The 16133-nt window shown below is 45.9% G+C and overlaps 1 protein-coding gene across 1 annotated transcript; it reads left to right on the top strand.

Moving 5' to 3' along the window:
• Positions 1-292: 292 nt before the first annotated feature.
• On the top strand, positions 293-11158 carry REELD1 (reeler domain containing 1). Its single transcript, XM_045516368.2, has 7 exons — positions 293-507; positions 2388-2610; positions 4496-4659; positions 6110-6116; positions 8194-8499; positions 9145-9208; positions 10020-11158. The coding sequence occupies exons 1-7, from the start codon at positions 300-302 to the stop codon at positions 10617-10619; spliced, it is 1572 nt and encodes a 523-aa protein (XP_045372324.2). The 5' UTR covers positions 293-299; the 3' UTR covers positions 10620-11158.
• Positions 11159-16133: the final 4975 nt, after the last annotated feature.

Below are 16133 nucleotides of genomic sequence, written 5' to 3'. Positions count from 1 at the left end.
TCTTATTTCTTTGATGTGATTAGTATATCCTCTCTTTAAAAAGAAGCAGGCTTATAAGAAAATTACAGGAAGAGAGGTTCAAAGTAAGTGTTTAGAAATGAAACACTTCCTATAGTCTGGTCTGTCTTTTTGATCCTGACCTTGAATGCTGGTGATCAGGAGAGGCGGCCCCAGAGGTATTTCAGATTTAAAGGCAGTGCGGGATTCAGGTCAGGCACAGTCAAAAGCACGTCACAACGTTCTCCTAAATAGCATATGGATTGAAGCTGCTGTTTCTCGTGACCCAGGGAAAGGTCAGGATGAGGGTCCCCGCCGCCCTCCCTGGCTGGGCTTGTGTGGCCCTCTGCCTGGTGTCCTGCTCATCTGCCTTCTCCCCCGGGGCTGGCTCGGGGGCCTGCGTGGACATGCAGCCCAAGCACAGCCCCGCGCACCCTCAGAACCCGAGGACTCACCCCATCACCCTTCTCACTGGCAGGTCTTCCTACTCACCAGGTGACACCGTTCCAGGTACGTGTGGGAGAGGCTTTGAGAGACCCCCCAGGAGCCCCAGTGCCCTAGTGGCAAAATCCAAGTTGTGCTCTTGCCCCAGGCGGGAGCTTCCTGGGCTGATGTTTGGCTTCTTCCCAAGCAGCAGTTATGTGGCTGAAAATAAGCAGGAAATACTTGCATCATGAAAACCACATAACTAATTTCTACATTGATATTAACCTTTATAAGAGAAGGGGGCACAAATTGCATTATTATAAAGAATTGTTTTGACAGAAACAGACTCACAGACATAGAAAACAATCTTATGGTTACCGGGGAGAAAGGAGGTAGGGAGGCATACATTGGGAGTTTGGGATTTGCAGATAAAAACTGCTATATATAAAATAGATAAACAACAAGTTCCTACTGTATAGCACGGGGAACTATATTCAATATCTTATAATAACCTATATTGAAAAAAGATATGAAAAGGAATACATATATTATAACTGAATCACTATGCTGTACACCAGAAACTAACACAACATTGTAAATCAACTAGACTTCAATTTTAAAAAATTAATCCCCAATTTAAAAAAATAAAATAAAAAATAAAAATTATTTTGTCTTTATTATAAGATGTGAGTATAGTTACCTTCTCCCACAGACCCTTTATTCCACTTTTGATACCAGTGTGAAGCCTACAGCTATGGCAGCCATCCTGAGACTGTCCAGTGACCAAGGCGTGAAAACCCAACTCACTGATGCTGGCGGAGCAGGAAAATGGAAACATCTTAGGATCTTAACGTCATTGAATGGCTTCACCAAATATAGAAACTCCACTTCCAGACTTAGGAGAGGGAATTAAATGTCTTCATTAGTTAACTTTCTGTAAATCAGCTTTTCTGATGCTTGCAACTGAAAGAATCCTGACCCATACAATGAGCAAAAGTTCTCTGTATAAGGATGTCCATCAAAATTGTTCATAGTGCAAAATTAGAAAAAGCGAATATCCATCAATAGGAAACCAGTTAAATCAATCATATGACCTACAGGAAAAAGTCTTATTTCTCACACACATGTGATGTGTGAACCTGTATTTGCCTACTCTGGGTACCTCAAATAAATGGACTCATACATTATTTGTCACTCTGAGCCTAGCTTATTTTACTGACTGTAATGTTTCTAGGTGCATCCATGTGGTAGCATCTAATCAGAGGTAACTGCAGTTTACATATGGAAAATATTATCGAGTTACCCCCTCAAAGAGTTTCATGGTATACTTTTCGCATCACTGAGTGAGTGCCCTAGTTTTTCTGTTGTCATAGCAATACTGGTTATAATGACACATTTTGAAATTTGTTAATATTAGGGGTACAAACTAGTATGTCATTTAAAATTGTTTTAAAAATCATGATTGAGCTTGTTTTTTTTTTCTGTTTGTGTCTACTGATAATTTTCAATTTGGTCATCTTTTTATTGATTCACCATAACTCTTTGTATATTTATCTGTTTTGTATCTTACAAATACTTTTCTCAATTTATCTTTTTTTAAAAATTTCTTCTATATTGAGAATTTTAAGAAATTATCTTTTCCTTAATGGCTACTGGGGTTTGCTTAGAGAGGCACCCCTAACTCCAGTATTGAAGCAAAAACTAAAACAAAACAAACAGCAACCAAAAGCAAGCCAAACCACTGTTTCTAGTTCTTCAATATTTCATTTTTACAGATCTTTGGTCCCAATGGAATTTATTTGGGGTATGAAGTAGCACGTCAACCTTTTTTTTTCCCTAATGAATTGTTTACTTTCTGGGGGCTGCACTGGTCCTAAGCTTTTTGTCTTGAAAGCACTCACATAAAATCACCAGGCAGAGCTACGTCCAGCGTGTTCACCTTGAATGGCTGTTTTCTGTTGCAGTGACTGTGAAGAGCAGTCGTGATTTCATGGGATTTCTACTTCAGGCCCGAAGAGTGTCGGATCATCAAATAGTGGGCACTTTTGTTTTCATTCCTCCTCATTCCAAACTGATGACTTGTTTTGAAGAGGCCAACAGTGTCACCCACTCGGACAAGTCCCGGAAGAGACACCTGTCATTCGAGTGGCAGGCCCCCGCCCAGCCCGTGGGGGACGTCAGGTTCCTGTAAGAGAGTCAAGTTCTGGTTCTTAGTAACTGAACTTCCCCTTAGGAGACAGGGGGCTTCTCCTCCCTTCCTTCTTGTTTCTCGCCTGCCACCCCCTCTGTATGACAAGGACAGGGTCCCTGGGGCTGCCCCAGCTAGAGAGTCTATTCCAAGGATGACTAAAAAAGAACCGCCCCCAATTCCTCTCTCTGCCATTCTCTGTGCTCCAGGAGTGTGGGATTTCCCCTCCTTCTTGAGAATCACAGATGAATTTTGGCCAGCCTCTCCGGGAAATTCTCTCTAGGGGACAAAAGAGCTACTGATGGAAGAGCAGGAAGGAGAGACAGAGTCAGACAGACTGTGAACACTCCACGGACATCTCTGTGCCCCCGCTTACTGTCCCCCAGATGGGGGTGCTGGCAACAGACTCACCTCGTGGGGCTGGGTGAGGATGAAAGACCCAACAGATGCCAAGTGCTTGGAACAATTCCTGGCACCCGTGCGCGCCATTAAAGTGTCATTGTTACTCAAAATGAGACACTGGCTTTGTCATCTTTTTCAAACATTCACATTTACCAAGAAAGTGAATTTTTTTGGTTTGGTTTTTAAGAAAGGGTGTGTGTTGGCCTCTGTCTTTTCCCCACACCCTCATATAGAGAAGAGGGTGGCTGTGCCGAAGGGGAAGGAGGCACCCAGACCCAACGCTTCCCTTCTAGGTTGTCCCCTCTGTGCTGGGGAGCAGTGAGAGATGAGGGATGAGGTCCCCGCCTCTCAGGGTCCCCTTTCCATCCCTTCCTGGTGGCCTAACGCAGGCAGGACAGCAAAGGGAAAACCCCACTTAGAAAGGCCAGGACCCACTCGACTGGTGGTGTACCCAGCTTGTGCCCAGCCTTTGGTACAGAGCCAATGCAGGGGACGTGTCCTGTCTGAAGTCCTTCAACCTGTACCATTACTTTTATTTCCCAAATCACCTCCATTGCTATTTTTAGATTTACCATCTCAGCTGCTCTGTGCTACCGAGGAAGTCATTTAGAAGCTATTATCTCCATCTGACAGGCAAAGGGGCCCAGTCACTGATCAGAAGTGGCTCCCGAGTCCCCCCGTGCTCTCTCACTTCCTGGGACCGTTTCCCACCTTAAGAACGTATAGACGAACCATGACTTTTGCTTGCACCTTAACTCTCTGGGTGACCTCAGCTAAATTAATCACATTTTCATAATTGCCTTCTGAATACTTAAAGTGAGAAAAATGGTACTTGTCAATAATCCCTACCTTGGTGAAATTTTGGGGAGGATAAATGAGATAATGTTGGTGCAAATGACTTTTCCCTGAAGAAAGGCATTATGTATTCAAAATGTTATTTAGAATGTTAGTGATTTATCTCTCATTTTCAATTGAATTTACAATTCCAATGGGGTTAGACAATTGTACAACAGAATTACAAAATTCTCAATTAACGGAGTAATTCAGTTGATGTCACGGTAAAGAAAGTTGAAAATGAAACCTTTTGAGTCAACGCAGTTCTAGAAGACACCTTTTAGTCCAAATGAGATTCTTTTTTCTTTTTTTTTGGAGGTCCTGGGGATTGAACCCCAGACCTCGTGCATGCTAAGCTTGCGCTCTACCCCCAACCCAGTGAGGTTCTTAATGACTGTATGTATTCAGGAGGGGTCTTGATTTGTACCTATCATCACCTCTTTTAATTATTGGCTGCTCTTGAGTTTTTGTTATTAAAAAGAATGAAGTCACCCAAGGGGTAACACAATCATCTCTCTAAGTTCTTCTCTCCAGGTAAACTTGTGTTCTTTTCTTGTTTGTTCTCTCCTTTCTATAAGGATGGTCCAAGGTGTGATTTAAGGACACTAAATCCTCGAAACTCTCTGCTTTCTTTTTCTTTTTCCACAGTTTATCAGTCGTCCAGTCATATTTCGTTTACTGGGCAAGGATTGAATCATCTATTGTGTCTCAACAGACACACAGCAGAGCCCATTCTGACAGCCACGTGGAGCCCAGTTCACGGATGCCAACCCCCAGGCAGAGGCCGGAGGGTATGGAAGGAACCCCACCAGGTACAGCTCTCCACCGTCTGCACTCTCCTGGTCCATAGCATTATTTTCATAGTTACTGATTTTCACTTAGGAGTGACTACTATCAGTTTCCAGCTCCTGGGACACAAGGAATACTGGCCTTGGCTGACTGCAACAGTTCCTGGGAATGTGATCACACAGCTGTGGGCGGGGCTGGCGGGATGCTTGCAAGTGCTGGGTTTGCTGCAGCAAATACACTTTGTCCAGTTCAACCTCACAGATTAAGCTGGGTCCTGGGGTGGAGCGTTGGAACTGAGCTGCAGAACTGGAAAACAGCACATACCTTCCCCTGCTTACCAATCACTGCAATATTTCAGCTCTTTTCCCCAGGCCCCCGAGGCTACCCAAGGAGCATGAGAAAGAAAGAATCCAGCCTTTTTTTTTTTTTTTTTTTTTAATAAAAGCTCATCCAGTTTTTATTGTTACTTTTCAAGGTAGGTAGATGGCTCTTTGCAGCTTGGGTTGGAGAACAGAACCAGGAATGAGAGGCTGTGTTGAGGGCAATGGATCTTCTTCCTGGCTCGTCACAGGACTTCAGACTCCATTGGCCCAGGTACTTCTGAAAAAACAAAGAAACAAAAATAAGTGGGAGGGTATAACTCAGTGATAGAGTGTGTGCTTAGCATGCATGAGGTCCTGGGTTCAATCTCCAGTACCTCCATTAAAAATAAATAAACCTAATTACCTCCCCCTCTAAACAAACAAATAAACAAAGATAGACAATGGGGGAAAAAAATACCTAACTGGCTAGAGAATGTTTGACCTACCTGAAAACTCCTGGTGAAATAGAACTCGTTTGCATTATTTATTTCTGGTTACCAGTGCTCCCCGCGGATGCATTTGTAAAGGCATCCAATCACCCGCACAGAAGATCCAACCTTTAATCTGTTAGATCCCACTTTCCTTTATTCTTTCCTTTATTCCTGCCTAATGTGTTAAGACTGGGATCCGATCTGAATCCCTGACTATGCTAGTCTAGCAGACACAGTCCCAGAGCCAACTCTGGGCCACCTCCCATCCCTGCCTGTGACCCAAACCTTTGTCTTTTTCCCCTTGGCCAGCACTGCTCCTCCAACCTTTCCACCAAGATGCTCCTAAAACCAGAGAGAAGGTCTCAGGGTCTAAGAGTGCGGCCTGAAGAAGACCCCGCATACACAACATGTGTTTGAAATCTTGTGCTCCGGGTAACACATCGCTCAGATGTTGCGTTCTCATCCCTGTCATGTTTCAGTGTGAATATGAATAGAAGGGAGGCTTCAGAAAGATATGTGCTGTTGGTCCTGTAGCCTCTCTGATGGCTGACCCTGGGAACCTTGTCCCCCAGGGGGTGGCCAACCCTAATCTCAGCAGCCACGGGGTAGAGTCTGTATTATGCCGCTCACATTCCTCCCCTCTGCTCCTGCCTGCTTTCCGGCCCATTCCTCCACCCAAGCCCCATTGTTTCCCAAAGGAAAGCGAGTCCATGTGTGTGATGCACGCACAGGCACGTTGGAGGAGGTGTCATCTGACAAAGTAAAATAGATTTCTTAACTGTAAGAAGACTTCAGTAGGCAAATGTGAATTATAAACTTTCCCACTGGGAATATAGTATATTGTGTTTCTCAACCTTCTTTCCAGCAGACCTCGGGGACACTTTGAGGTCATGCTGATTCCACTAGGCATGACCTACTTTTGTAACTCCATGTTTTGCTTTGTGGCATTTCCTTAAACTGAACTGTTGCTCATGATGAACTATTTATCTTTAAAAGGTCAGTTCAAATATCTCCCTTGTGAAACTTTCCCCCTTACTTCTTGGTAGGCAAATGTAATTGCTTTCTTTAGCTTTGGATTAAAGCTCTCATCACGCTGTGATTTATAAGGTTGCACATCGAAGAGTCTGTTCTCCTAGATTTTAAATTCAGAAACAACAATTACCAGTCCGCATCACTTCTGCATCTCCAGCACCAGTAACGATGCTCAGCACACACCGGCTGTGTGGGAAAGTGTCCACGTGCATTTGGAGTTCAGGCAGGAGTTAAAACTGCCAGAATTTGTGCTAAATTCTATGTGTCTGTGTAAGCCTTCTCCGTTTTTCACTCCAGTCTCGCTATTTTTGAGAAATGAAGACATTAGAGCAAAGTGTCACCAAAAAAAAAAAAAAGAGAGAGAGAGAGAGAATTCAATCCAACCCAGTTGGACCCCTGGGCATAGAAACTTCTGCCAGCATTTTTTTGGTGAACAGCATCGTGGTCACTCTAATCATCATCGAGGGAAACCCTCAGTGTGGGATGCGTCTGTACCGGGTGCAGCCCTTCATGCGTCTACATCGCTGATTTCACTTTACCTCCTCAACAGTCCTGTGCTGGAGGTACCATTACTGCTGACATTTGCAAAAGAAGAAACTGATGCTCTGGAGGACTTGCCCCAAATCAGAAATTAGCAGAGCGAAACGTTGAACTCAGATCATGACTGGTTTGTCTGCAGCCCTGGGTGAAGTTATTTCCAATGTTCCGGGCCATCATGTGAGCCCATCACAGACCGGAAAGGAGGCAGTGGAGGGCAGGGATCCCACCTCCGCCCCGAGCAGAGGCTCAGGTCCTCATCATAGCTGGGGAAACGTTTAGCATTACTAATACAACAAGAAAGGTCTAGGGCTTTCAAAAATCTGTGATCTCTGGGATTCCACCTTTTTTTTTTTCCCCAGCAAGAAGCAGTTTTAGGCAGAGGTGAGAAAAACTAGACGGGTCGCAGTGGTTTCTGGATTCTCTGATGGGTGACTGTTAAGGATGCACAAGCCCCAGAGGGCCAAGAGTGTATTCTTTATTTATTTGTTTGTTTTTCTTTAAAAAATTAATTTTTTTGAAATCTCGTTGATTTACAATGTTGTGTTAGTTTCAGGTGTACAGCAAAGTGGTTGAGTTACACATATACATATATATATTCTTTTTTCACATTTTTTATTGAGTTATAGTCATTTTATAATGTTGTGCCAAATTCCAGTGTAGAGCACAATTTTTCAGTTATAGATGAACATACATATATTCATTGTCACATTTTTTTCGCCGTGAGCTACCACAAGGTCTTGTATATGTTTCCCTGTGCTATACAGTATGATCTTGTTTATCTAGTCTATACATATATATATTCTTTTTCAGATTCTTTTCCATTGTAAGTTATTAGAAGACATTACATATAGTTCCCTGTACAGTAGCTACACAGTAGGACCGTATTGTTTATCTATTTTATATAGAGTAATGTGTATCTGTTAATTGCAAACTCCTAATTTATCCCTCCCCCCTTACTCTTTAAAAAGACAAAAGAAATGGGGTGCTTTGCTGCTTGGTCAGGGGCTTCTATTACTGGGAAGGTCATCCCTATGGTGACATTTGTGAGGGGCTCACACTTAATGGTCTGTCCTCACGTGCATTAAAGTCTTTAAGCATTGAGCCCACTGTCTTGGTCACGTGCGCTAATCAGTACAAGGGAGACATTCTCCTCTCTCTCTGCAGTGTCTCTGGGCCTTCGCTTACCTGCCAGCCTCCCCATTGCTCCTCCTCAGCAGCGCGCAGATGTCTCTGTTGTGACCTTACTTGGAGCCGCAGAAGAGGACAGCTTAGATCCCGCTCCTGCCAGCGTCTGGGCGACCGAGTTTCTTGAGGGTCCAGAGACTCTGTTCCAACCATCTTCACACACAGCTGCTGTAGTCAGCGATGGCCAGCAACCCCGCGGGGACAGCAGCCCAACCCTAGAACCATCCCTGGACATCCATGGGCTGGAGAGGCTTGTGGCCCTTGGGAGATTCTCTCCAGAGAACCTTGCTTCCAGCCCTGGCCCTCATCACAGGTAATGGCCAGGGGTGGGCCAGTCAGGGCAGGTGCTGGAATGAGGCCAAACACTAGGGTGCTGAGGGAATGGAACCTTCTTGAAGTTGGACCGAAAAAGATCTCAACCATATTTATTATTTTGGGGGGGAGTGGGTAATTAGATTGATTGATTGATTGATTTTAATGGAGGTACTAGGGATTGAACCTAGGACCTCATGCATGCTATGCACACGCTCTACCACTGAGCTATAGCCTCCTCCCTAATATTTATTCTTAAGTGCGTGAGAAACACTGATTGCAGAAGGGCCACTGGTCAGAGGTTGGGGTATGTAAATCATCTGGGGAAACTGGACTCTTAAATAGAGGGTTGGTCTCTGAGGTGCTGCTATAAATAAAATAAAATCTAAATACAGGCTCTATTCTTAGATGGATACATTTATAACCTATAAATATACATTTTATACAAATAAACAAAAGCATTCAGGGAGTTTGCCATCCTCACTCACCTCACTCCCCCCGTTCCCTCTCCAGCCCCCAGTTACAAACTCAGGAGTGTTTCCAAGGAATATGATTGTGTCAGTATACCCAAGCAGCGGTGGGAAAGGTTTCTTTTTGATCCAAATACTTAGAGATGCCTTCTCAGCCCCTTTTTCCTTCCCTTTAGGCCTCAGAATGACCCAAGCTTTGATTCATTGGAAACTTGCCTGCCCACGGATGGAGGGGAACAGGTGATGGTTGTGCGTGCACAGACAGTTTGGTGTTTTTGACCTCAGAGTGGGAAGTTCCAGGCTGGGAAATCAGAGCTATTAGACTAGTAGCCAAAATCAGAGCGAAGGAGGCAAGGGTATGGTAAATACACAGCATCTTTTCCCAATCAATACCAGCCTTCCATTATATGCAGTGTCTCTGAAGTTATCGATAATTATAGAAATTGATGGTTTTAGTGATTTGTTTTCCCACTTAGCTTTGGTTAATAATTCCTCTCTCCTCCTCCCAAACCCTCTCTTTCATAACAACATTGGCCTCAAAATACCATATATGGTCCCAGAGGTTAGATCAATGGGCAATATAAAATGTACATGCCCAGTGATTTACTCTTCCTTTGAAGTCTTAAAAGGAACACAAAATAAAACATGGTGTAATATCCTTACTCAAATTTATTGGAACCTACAGAAAGATTAAATGGTCCCTCTTGCATGGGTCCTAGCATAAAAAGCCACACTCAAAGCTTTCAGCCATTGGAGACAACAGTCACCCATATTTGTCTGGAAGCCCCTTAAAGGACCCTAAGTTTATTCCTGTAACTGGCCCCGTGCTCTCTCTGTGGGGTTTCCATTAGCCTCCCCGTCCCCATCAATAACAAGCACATATTTATCTGCTTGAGTGTTTTACTTTGAGTTTTTAAAAGAGCAAGCTTGAGGCTGGGCTTTCAGCCGCTGCCCGGGATTCTTTAAGGAACTCAGGTGAGTTGCAAAGTTCAGTGGCTGCTTGGGGGCAGACCAGTTCCTTTGATTTCTCTTTTTGCCTTTGCTTTTCTAGGACAAGATGAAGGCCTCTAATAGGACCATAATGAGGCCTCCTCTGCACACTGTCCATCTTACCCGTCCTCGCCTCTGGTCCTCTGAAGCACTCACTGGGAATGGGGCTGACCCTACAACCCCTGTCTTCCAAGTCCCTGCCGTGTCCAGGCCACCCACTGCCGGTGGCCAGTCAAAGGCATCCAGGCCCTCTGCTAGCTTCTTGCCTCAGTCAAAGCACAAGGAGCGAAGAGTGGGGGAGGGCAACAGAGAAGCTGGCGTGGGACACCCCAGGAAGACCAACCCAAGGCCTGAGGTTGGGCCAGATGAAGCCAGTGCCCCTTCGGGGATCCAGCTCCGGATCCCGCAGCTGGGAATCCTGCTTGGCCTTTCGGCCACCTTGGGCATGGCCATGGCCGTTGGCCTTCGCTACCTGTACACCCAGTATTGCCACAGGCGGATGGAAGTGTCCTTCAGGGAACCTACAGGGGATGCGGTTGCCAGGAGTGACGGTGGCGAGACTGAGCATGTCAGGAGGGTGGGCGAGAGCAGCCTTGTTTGGGCTGAAGCGGAATACGACAGCACCCCTCCCTCTGTGGGCACCAGGAAAATAATCCTCTGAGAAGAGGGTGGTGCCAGGCCTCTCAGTGTCCCCCTTAGACCCCGTAGCATCTCAGCTAGAACAGAGCTAAAGGGAAAAGCTGCTGAGGACAGAGATTCACTGTGGCAGTTAGTAAAGGAAGCAGCGAAAGGGCAGCTTTATCAACAGAGGGAGTTCTTCCGAGCTTTGTTGTCTTAACATCTGCAGTTCAGCTGCTTTTATTTCGTTTCGCAATTAGACCTTCTGTTTGAAGAGTTAAACTCAACACGATGAATATTGTATAACCTGCTCATTAAGCAGACTCCCATGGCTGCTAAGCTTCCTTTGTTGCCTTAAGGAACCTGCAGAAATAGAACTTCTGTCCCACCTCAGCGTGTCAGCCTCATCGCCTCGAACTCTTTGGGGGAAAAGAAAAAGTAATGTTGGGGTTGTGTCTCTTGCAAAAAGCAAACAAACGAAAAAGAACTACAGCCCTCCCTTTGCCTCTCCAAGCCAACCCCAAAAGAAATTTTGTTTTCCAGAGTTCAAAGCGGGCTCTGATTTAGTCCACGGGGTGAGTGCAAGGGTGTTCAGTTTTCTTGGAAAACTCAGAAGCCTGGCGAATCTGCCGTGGTAATTGATCGGAAGCCAGGAGGGTTTTAGAGACCCCGATGGCCCCACGTCTGTGGGGAAACAGACGCACAGCACGAAGCTATAAACACCAAGTGGGGTAAGCAAGCCTCTTCACCAGGTGTAAATGGATCTGGGACCTCCTGTCCACTTACAGTGGATGAGAGGCTAATGGACCCCAACAGCAGGCAAACATCTTGCCTTTTGCCGAAGGTCAGGTTGAAAAAAATGATGATGCCAGCATAGTTTTAAAAAGAGCCTTTACTCAGCTAAAAAAAGCATCATGGATGAAGACTGTCTGCCTCCTCTTATGACTTTATGATGATCACTTTGATTTAGGGAAAGTCCCATAGATCCTGCCTGAGGTCCAAACAACGGGTTTGAAGATAACGCTTGAATAGGCTCACCTAATATAACACATCAGAATTAGCTGCCTTTTCAGAGGTAAACGTATTATAGAGTCAAGATCCACTTTAACGTGGAAACAAAAACCACTATAAATTCAGAAAGGGCATTTATGTATTGAGCACCTAAACCACAGAGGGGCTGTGCTGAGAACTGTCCGTATATGTTCGCACTTAACTCTCACAATAACTTCAGCAGGAGTAATTCGGTAGCTTGCCAAAGAGAGAGGGGCAGTCATGACATCTCAATTCAACAACAAAAATATTTTTTTAAAAAAGCTCGGTTGTGCAGAAAAGAGCTGCTGTTTTTTTCCCAGCCCCTGAAAGCTCACTGGGTATCAATTCTAAGACTCTCTTCTCCCTAATCCTGGGGTAGACAGATCTGTCCCCTTGCTTTAGTCAAGTGCCTCTCCAGGCTCCTGGAGATAACTGGATGTTCAGAAATGAGGGTGTTCTAGGAGTGCCATGGAAAGAAACACGTGTGCTATACCCCAGTGGGGGCCACAGGTGCCTCTCCTCCCTACACAGCCCTCCCCAGAGATGCCCTACCCAAGATGCGAAAGAAGGATCTCGCCAGCGGAGAGCTCCCAGCTGGCCACGTCACCTCAGAGCCAGGTGCACCACACATACAACACCTTCCGGATCTTTCCTGTCCAAGAGGCTATTCTTCTGCATAAACAAACTGTTTTGATGATCGTCTGCTGTGAAACGAACTACCCCCAAACTCAGTGGTTTAAAACAACAACTGTCACCAGCGCTGATTGTCTTATATGAAGCTGGACTTGTCTGGTCTCAGCTGGGCAGTTCTTCTGCTCTGTGTGTCATCAAATGGGCTGGAACATCCCAGATGACTCACTCGTGGGGCTGGCAGTTCCTGCTGGCTGCCGGCTGGGCACTCACCTGGGGCTGTAGATGAGCGTGGGAAACAAGGTGGTCTCTTCTCTGTGGCTTCTTCTTGCCTGGTGGCGGGGTTCCCGGAGGGAGTGTTCCATACAGACAAAACCAGAAGCTGGGGATCTCTAAGGCCAAGCCTGGAAAGTGACACAGTTTCACTCCCGCCACATTCCAGTGGTCACAGTAAGTCAAAGGGCCAGCCCTCATTCTTCCAAGGGAATGGCCGTAGATTTCAGTTTTTGGACAGAGAGGTGGCAAAGGATTGGAAGCTATCTTTAATTCACTGCATCGCCGGTTAGACTGCTGACCTGCCACAGGGCTTATGTGAGAGGGGAGAGGCTGCTGTCCCCAGGAGATGCCCTGGTGACGGCATCACAGGGGTCGAGGGGACCCTCCGGGTGTCAGGGTGTGGCACCTCCTCTTCCCCAGCTGGGAGCACCGGCTCAGGCACATTAGTGAAGGGGAGCAGTAGAGTCAGCGGGACGTCTGAGCCTTGGCTTCAGCATCAGAGATAAGCGGGTCACAAAATTATTTACCTCTTTTGGCCTTTGTGAGGATTAAATGCACTTTCCATCGTTAGCTATCTCTAATGAGCTAACTGACATTCCATTGTTATTAACATCATCCTGCAGCTGCAACACTATCTTTAAATCTAGTCCATTTAGAGAGATCCTGTGGCCACCAAAGGGAAAGTTACTCCCTTTCCATGACAGCTTCTCTCCCTGTGGACCCCCCTTCTCCAGCCCGGCTGATGCAGGCATCCTTGCATGGTAGCCAATGGCCACAGTCCTGCTGGGGGTCAGACATTTTTTGCTGAGACATTCTGAGTCAACTTCCTTGGCAAGGGCAACTGGAGCCCCCAGGCCTGAAGTCAGCACACATAAAACCCGTCTGTCACTGTGATCTTGAAGGTCCTCTAAGCCTGGCTTCACTGGAGCCCCAGAGGGGAGTGAATAGGAAGGGTTAACTAAATCTGAAGGCACTTACTGAAAAGTAAAGAGCCCTTAAAAGTTATAAAAAGGCAAAGGACTCCAGTGCAACATCTTAAAATAGATTTTTTGTTTTATAGGACCAGCTATAGAATTGTTCAGCCAACCACTTCTTGGAGGAAAAGGAGGTCTGGGGCTAAACACACATTTCAGGGAAAATAACAGAAAAACAATCACTGACATCTCTTTGTATTTTAAACAAATGCTTTTACATCTATTGTGCTAATTTAATAATCACAGACCGAGGGTAAGGGCGGGCCTTAACCTTTTTACATTCAGAGACTATTTCTGATATTTCTAATTGATTTCTCCCCTTAGATACAATAATTTTAGTAAATCACAACAACGCTTAACCGTAGCCTGACTGAGCAATCTCACTGTCAGAGCTGTCTGGATTAATTTGCTGTTACAATGTTTGTTTTCTTTTAAAAAAAATTCTAATTAACAACAACAAAAAAAATGGGTCAACAAGCCAGTAAATATTTAAACAAGTGTCACGTTTTATTTGAAAAGTTGTCTGGGAAGAGCTGGCAATTTATGAATAAATTATGGATAGCATAGCCTCTGCCAGTCTTGGACTTCCAGTATTAATCCGTGATCCTAGCCTTTCTGGAATGCAGGCTCTGGGATTTGATTTCATCTCACCCCAACCTATCTCTCTGCTAAAAATGATGTGTGGCAAGGAATTTCTTCTATTCAAATGAAATGAATTTGCATTAATTTCTTTTATTAAACTTGAGAACTTCTCCATAGTCTGAAGCTATTCAGAACTCAGCTCCATCTGGCCTCTCGGGGCTGACAAAACCAGCCGTAATAATCTCTGGCTTAGAATATCGGGAGGGCCTTTATGATGAAAGGCAGGCTGCTGTTTCGTGTGTTTGTTCTGTTCTTTAAATGCAAAAAGAGAAAGTGTGAACATTCTGAGACTGCTCCTTTGAAAACGATGGGTGGAGCGGCCAAGACAACTGAAATCTGGCAAACGGTTTTCGGTTGTTTTTTTGCTTTTAAAACATAAATCCGTTCATGCTGTCTCCACATGCTCTAATGGCTTTCCATCTCCCTCAGAATAAAATCTGAACACCTGGCTGGGCTGACCAGGGACCGGAGACCCAGCCCTGGGAACACCCACCTTCTTGCAGGTGCCTGCATATTCCCTGAGCTGCTGCGAATAGTCCTGGGACGCAGCATGGCTCCATCCAGCTCACTTGGTCTGGATGCTCTTGTCGACTGGAACCCCGCTCCCCCTCAGACATCCGCAGCCTTCGGAACTTTGCTGCCATGTTGCCTCAACAGAGTGGCTTCACCTCTACACCCCTCCCTGCATGGTAATTCTTACAGCACTCCTTACCTCCCAAGTCTTATATGTGCTGACTCCCCCCGACTAGAAAGCTTTATAAAGGCAGAGACATTGCTTTATTCACCGCGATTTCACCAACACCTAGAATTGTTCTCAATACATAGTAAGTAATCAATAAATATTCGTTAAACGAGCAAGTGAAAAGTTGAATGTTTGTATCACTATCGCCACCGCCTGGTCCAGGCTGAACCTTGGGCCAGTACAAGTGCTCGTGTGTCAGGTGATACAAGTGTCTTTCCAGAAAGTAACTGAAGGGCTCTGTGTGCCCGTGTCCCCAGGGTGTTGGTGTTCCGTATCCCAGATCCAAGACGGGGGCAGTTCTTGGTCCGGAGGGCTTGAGAGCAGACTTGCCTTGTCAGTCTGGGCTGGGCAGAGGGAGAACTGATGGGAGTCCTCCCACCTCACCCGTGAGCGTTCTTTCTTCAGTTTATATGGTCTGACATGGGGTTTCTCAACCTCCGTGCTACTAACATTTCGGACTGGCTCGCCCTTTGCTGTGGGGACTGTCCTGTGCACTGTCAGATGTTTGACAGCATCCCTGGCCTCTACCCACTGGATGCCATTGGGCACCCCCAGTTACGACAACCATAAATATCCCCAGACACTGCCACCTGTCCCCTGGGGAGGTGGGGAGCAGAATCACCCCCATTTGGGAACCACTGACCTAGGAAGTAGGAGATGCAATTACAGGCCCCAGGATGAAGCAGCGTCTCTTAAGCCACGCCCTCATTCAGCGATGGAGGGGGCACTACTGAAGCAGAAAACACCAGGACTGAAAAATTGGAAATGGCTTTAAAGATCATCTGACTCAGTGGTTTTGAATTTTGAATTTTGGCTATTAGGTGTGACGATCAAAGCTGAACGCTCTAGCTCAAGTCTGCGGCTGTCTCCCCCTCCTCCTCCCCCGACCCCTCTCCCTCATCTTGCCTCACTGCCCGAGGCATGCAGGGCTCCAACAAGCATGGGTTGAAACCACTCACTAGCAATGCCTCCTTAATACAGACGAGGAGAGCAAGGCCACCGAGAGGTCACAGTCACATTAGAGTCCAGGTGGTTCTTGGGCTCCTGCCTCCCCTCCCGACTTACAACCCACTTTTCTTTCCACCACACTCAGCAGAGCATTTATTTTTCTTGGAACACGTTTGGGTGCTGTAAATATTTCAGTCGTTCCAGAGAGAGCCTGGAATCAAGCAGAAAAGTGGCCTAGAATGATGAATCTACAGTTGCCATTAGAGCCAGAAGGATGACAGGAACTTGGGGATGGACCACCATGGTGGGCCAG

Source organism: Camelus bactrianus, chromosome 2 (genome assembly GCF_048773025.1).
Source record: "Camelus bactrianus isolate YW-2024 breed Bactrian camel chromosome 2, ASM4877302v1, whole genome shotgun sequence".
NCBI lineage: Eukaryota > Metazoa > Chordata > Mammalia > Artiodactyla > Camelidae > Camelus > Camelus bactrianus.
The sequence above is the reverse complement of the archived record's forward strand: the minus strand, read 5'-3'. Positions and strand labels throughout refer to the sequence as shown.

Excerpts from the sequence above, each read along its gene's own strand:
- REELD1 (XM_045516368.2), top strand. The coding sequence starts at position 300 with ATGAGGGTCCCCGCCGCCCTCCCTGGCTGGGCTTGTGTGGCCCTCTGC. Across the intron at positions 508-2,387 it reads ACCAGGTGACACCGTTCCAG|TGACTGTGAAGAGCAGTCGT; the intron begins GTACGTGTGGGA and ends TTTCTGTTGCAG. Across the intron at positions 8,500-9,144 it reads AGCCCTGGCCCTCATCACAG|GCCTCAGAATGACCCAAGCT; the intron begins GTAATGGCCAGG and ends CCTTCCCTTTAG.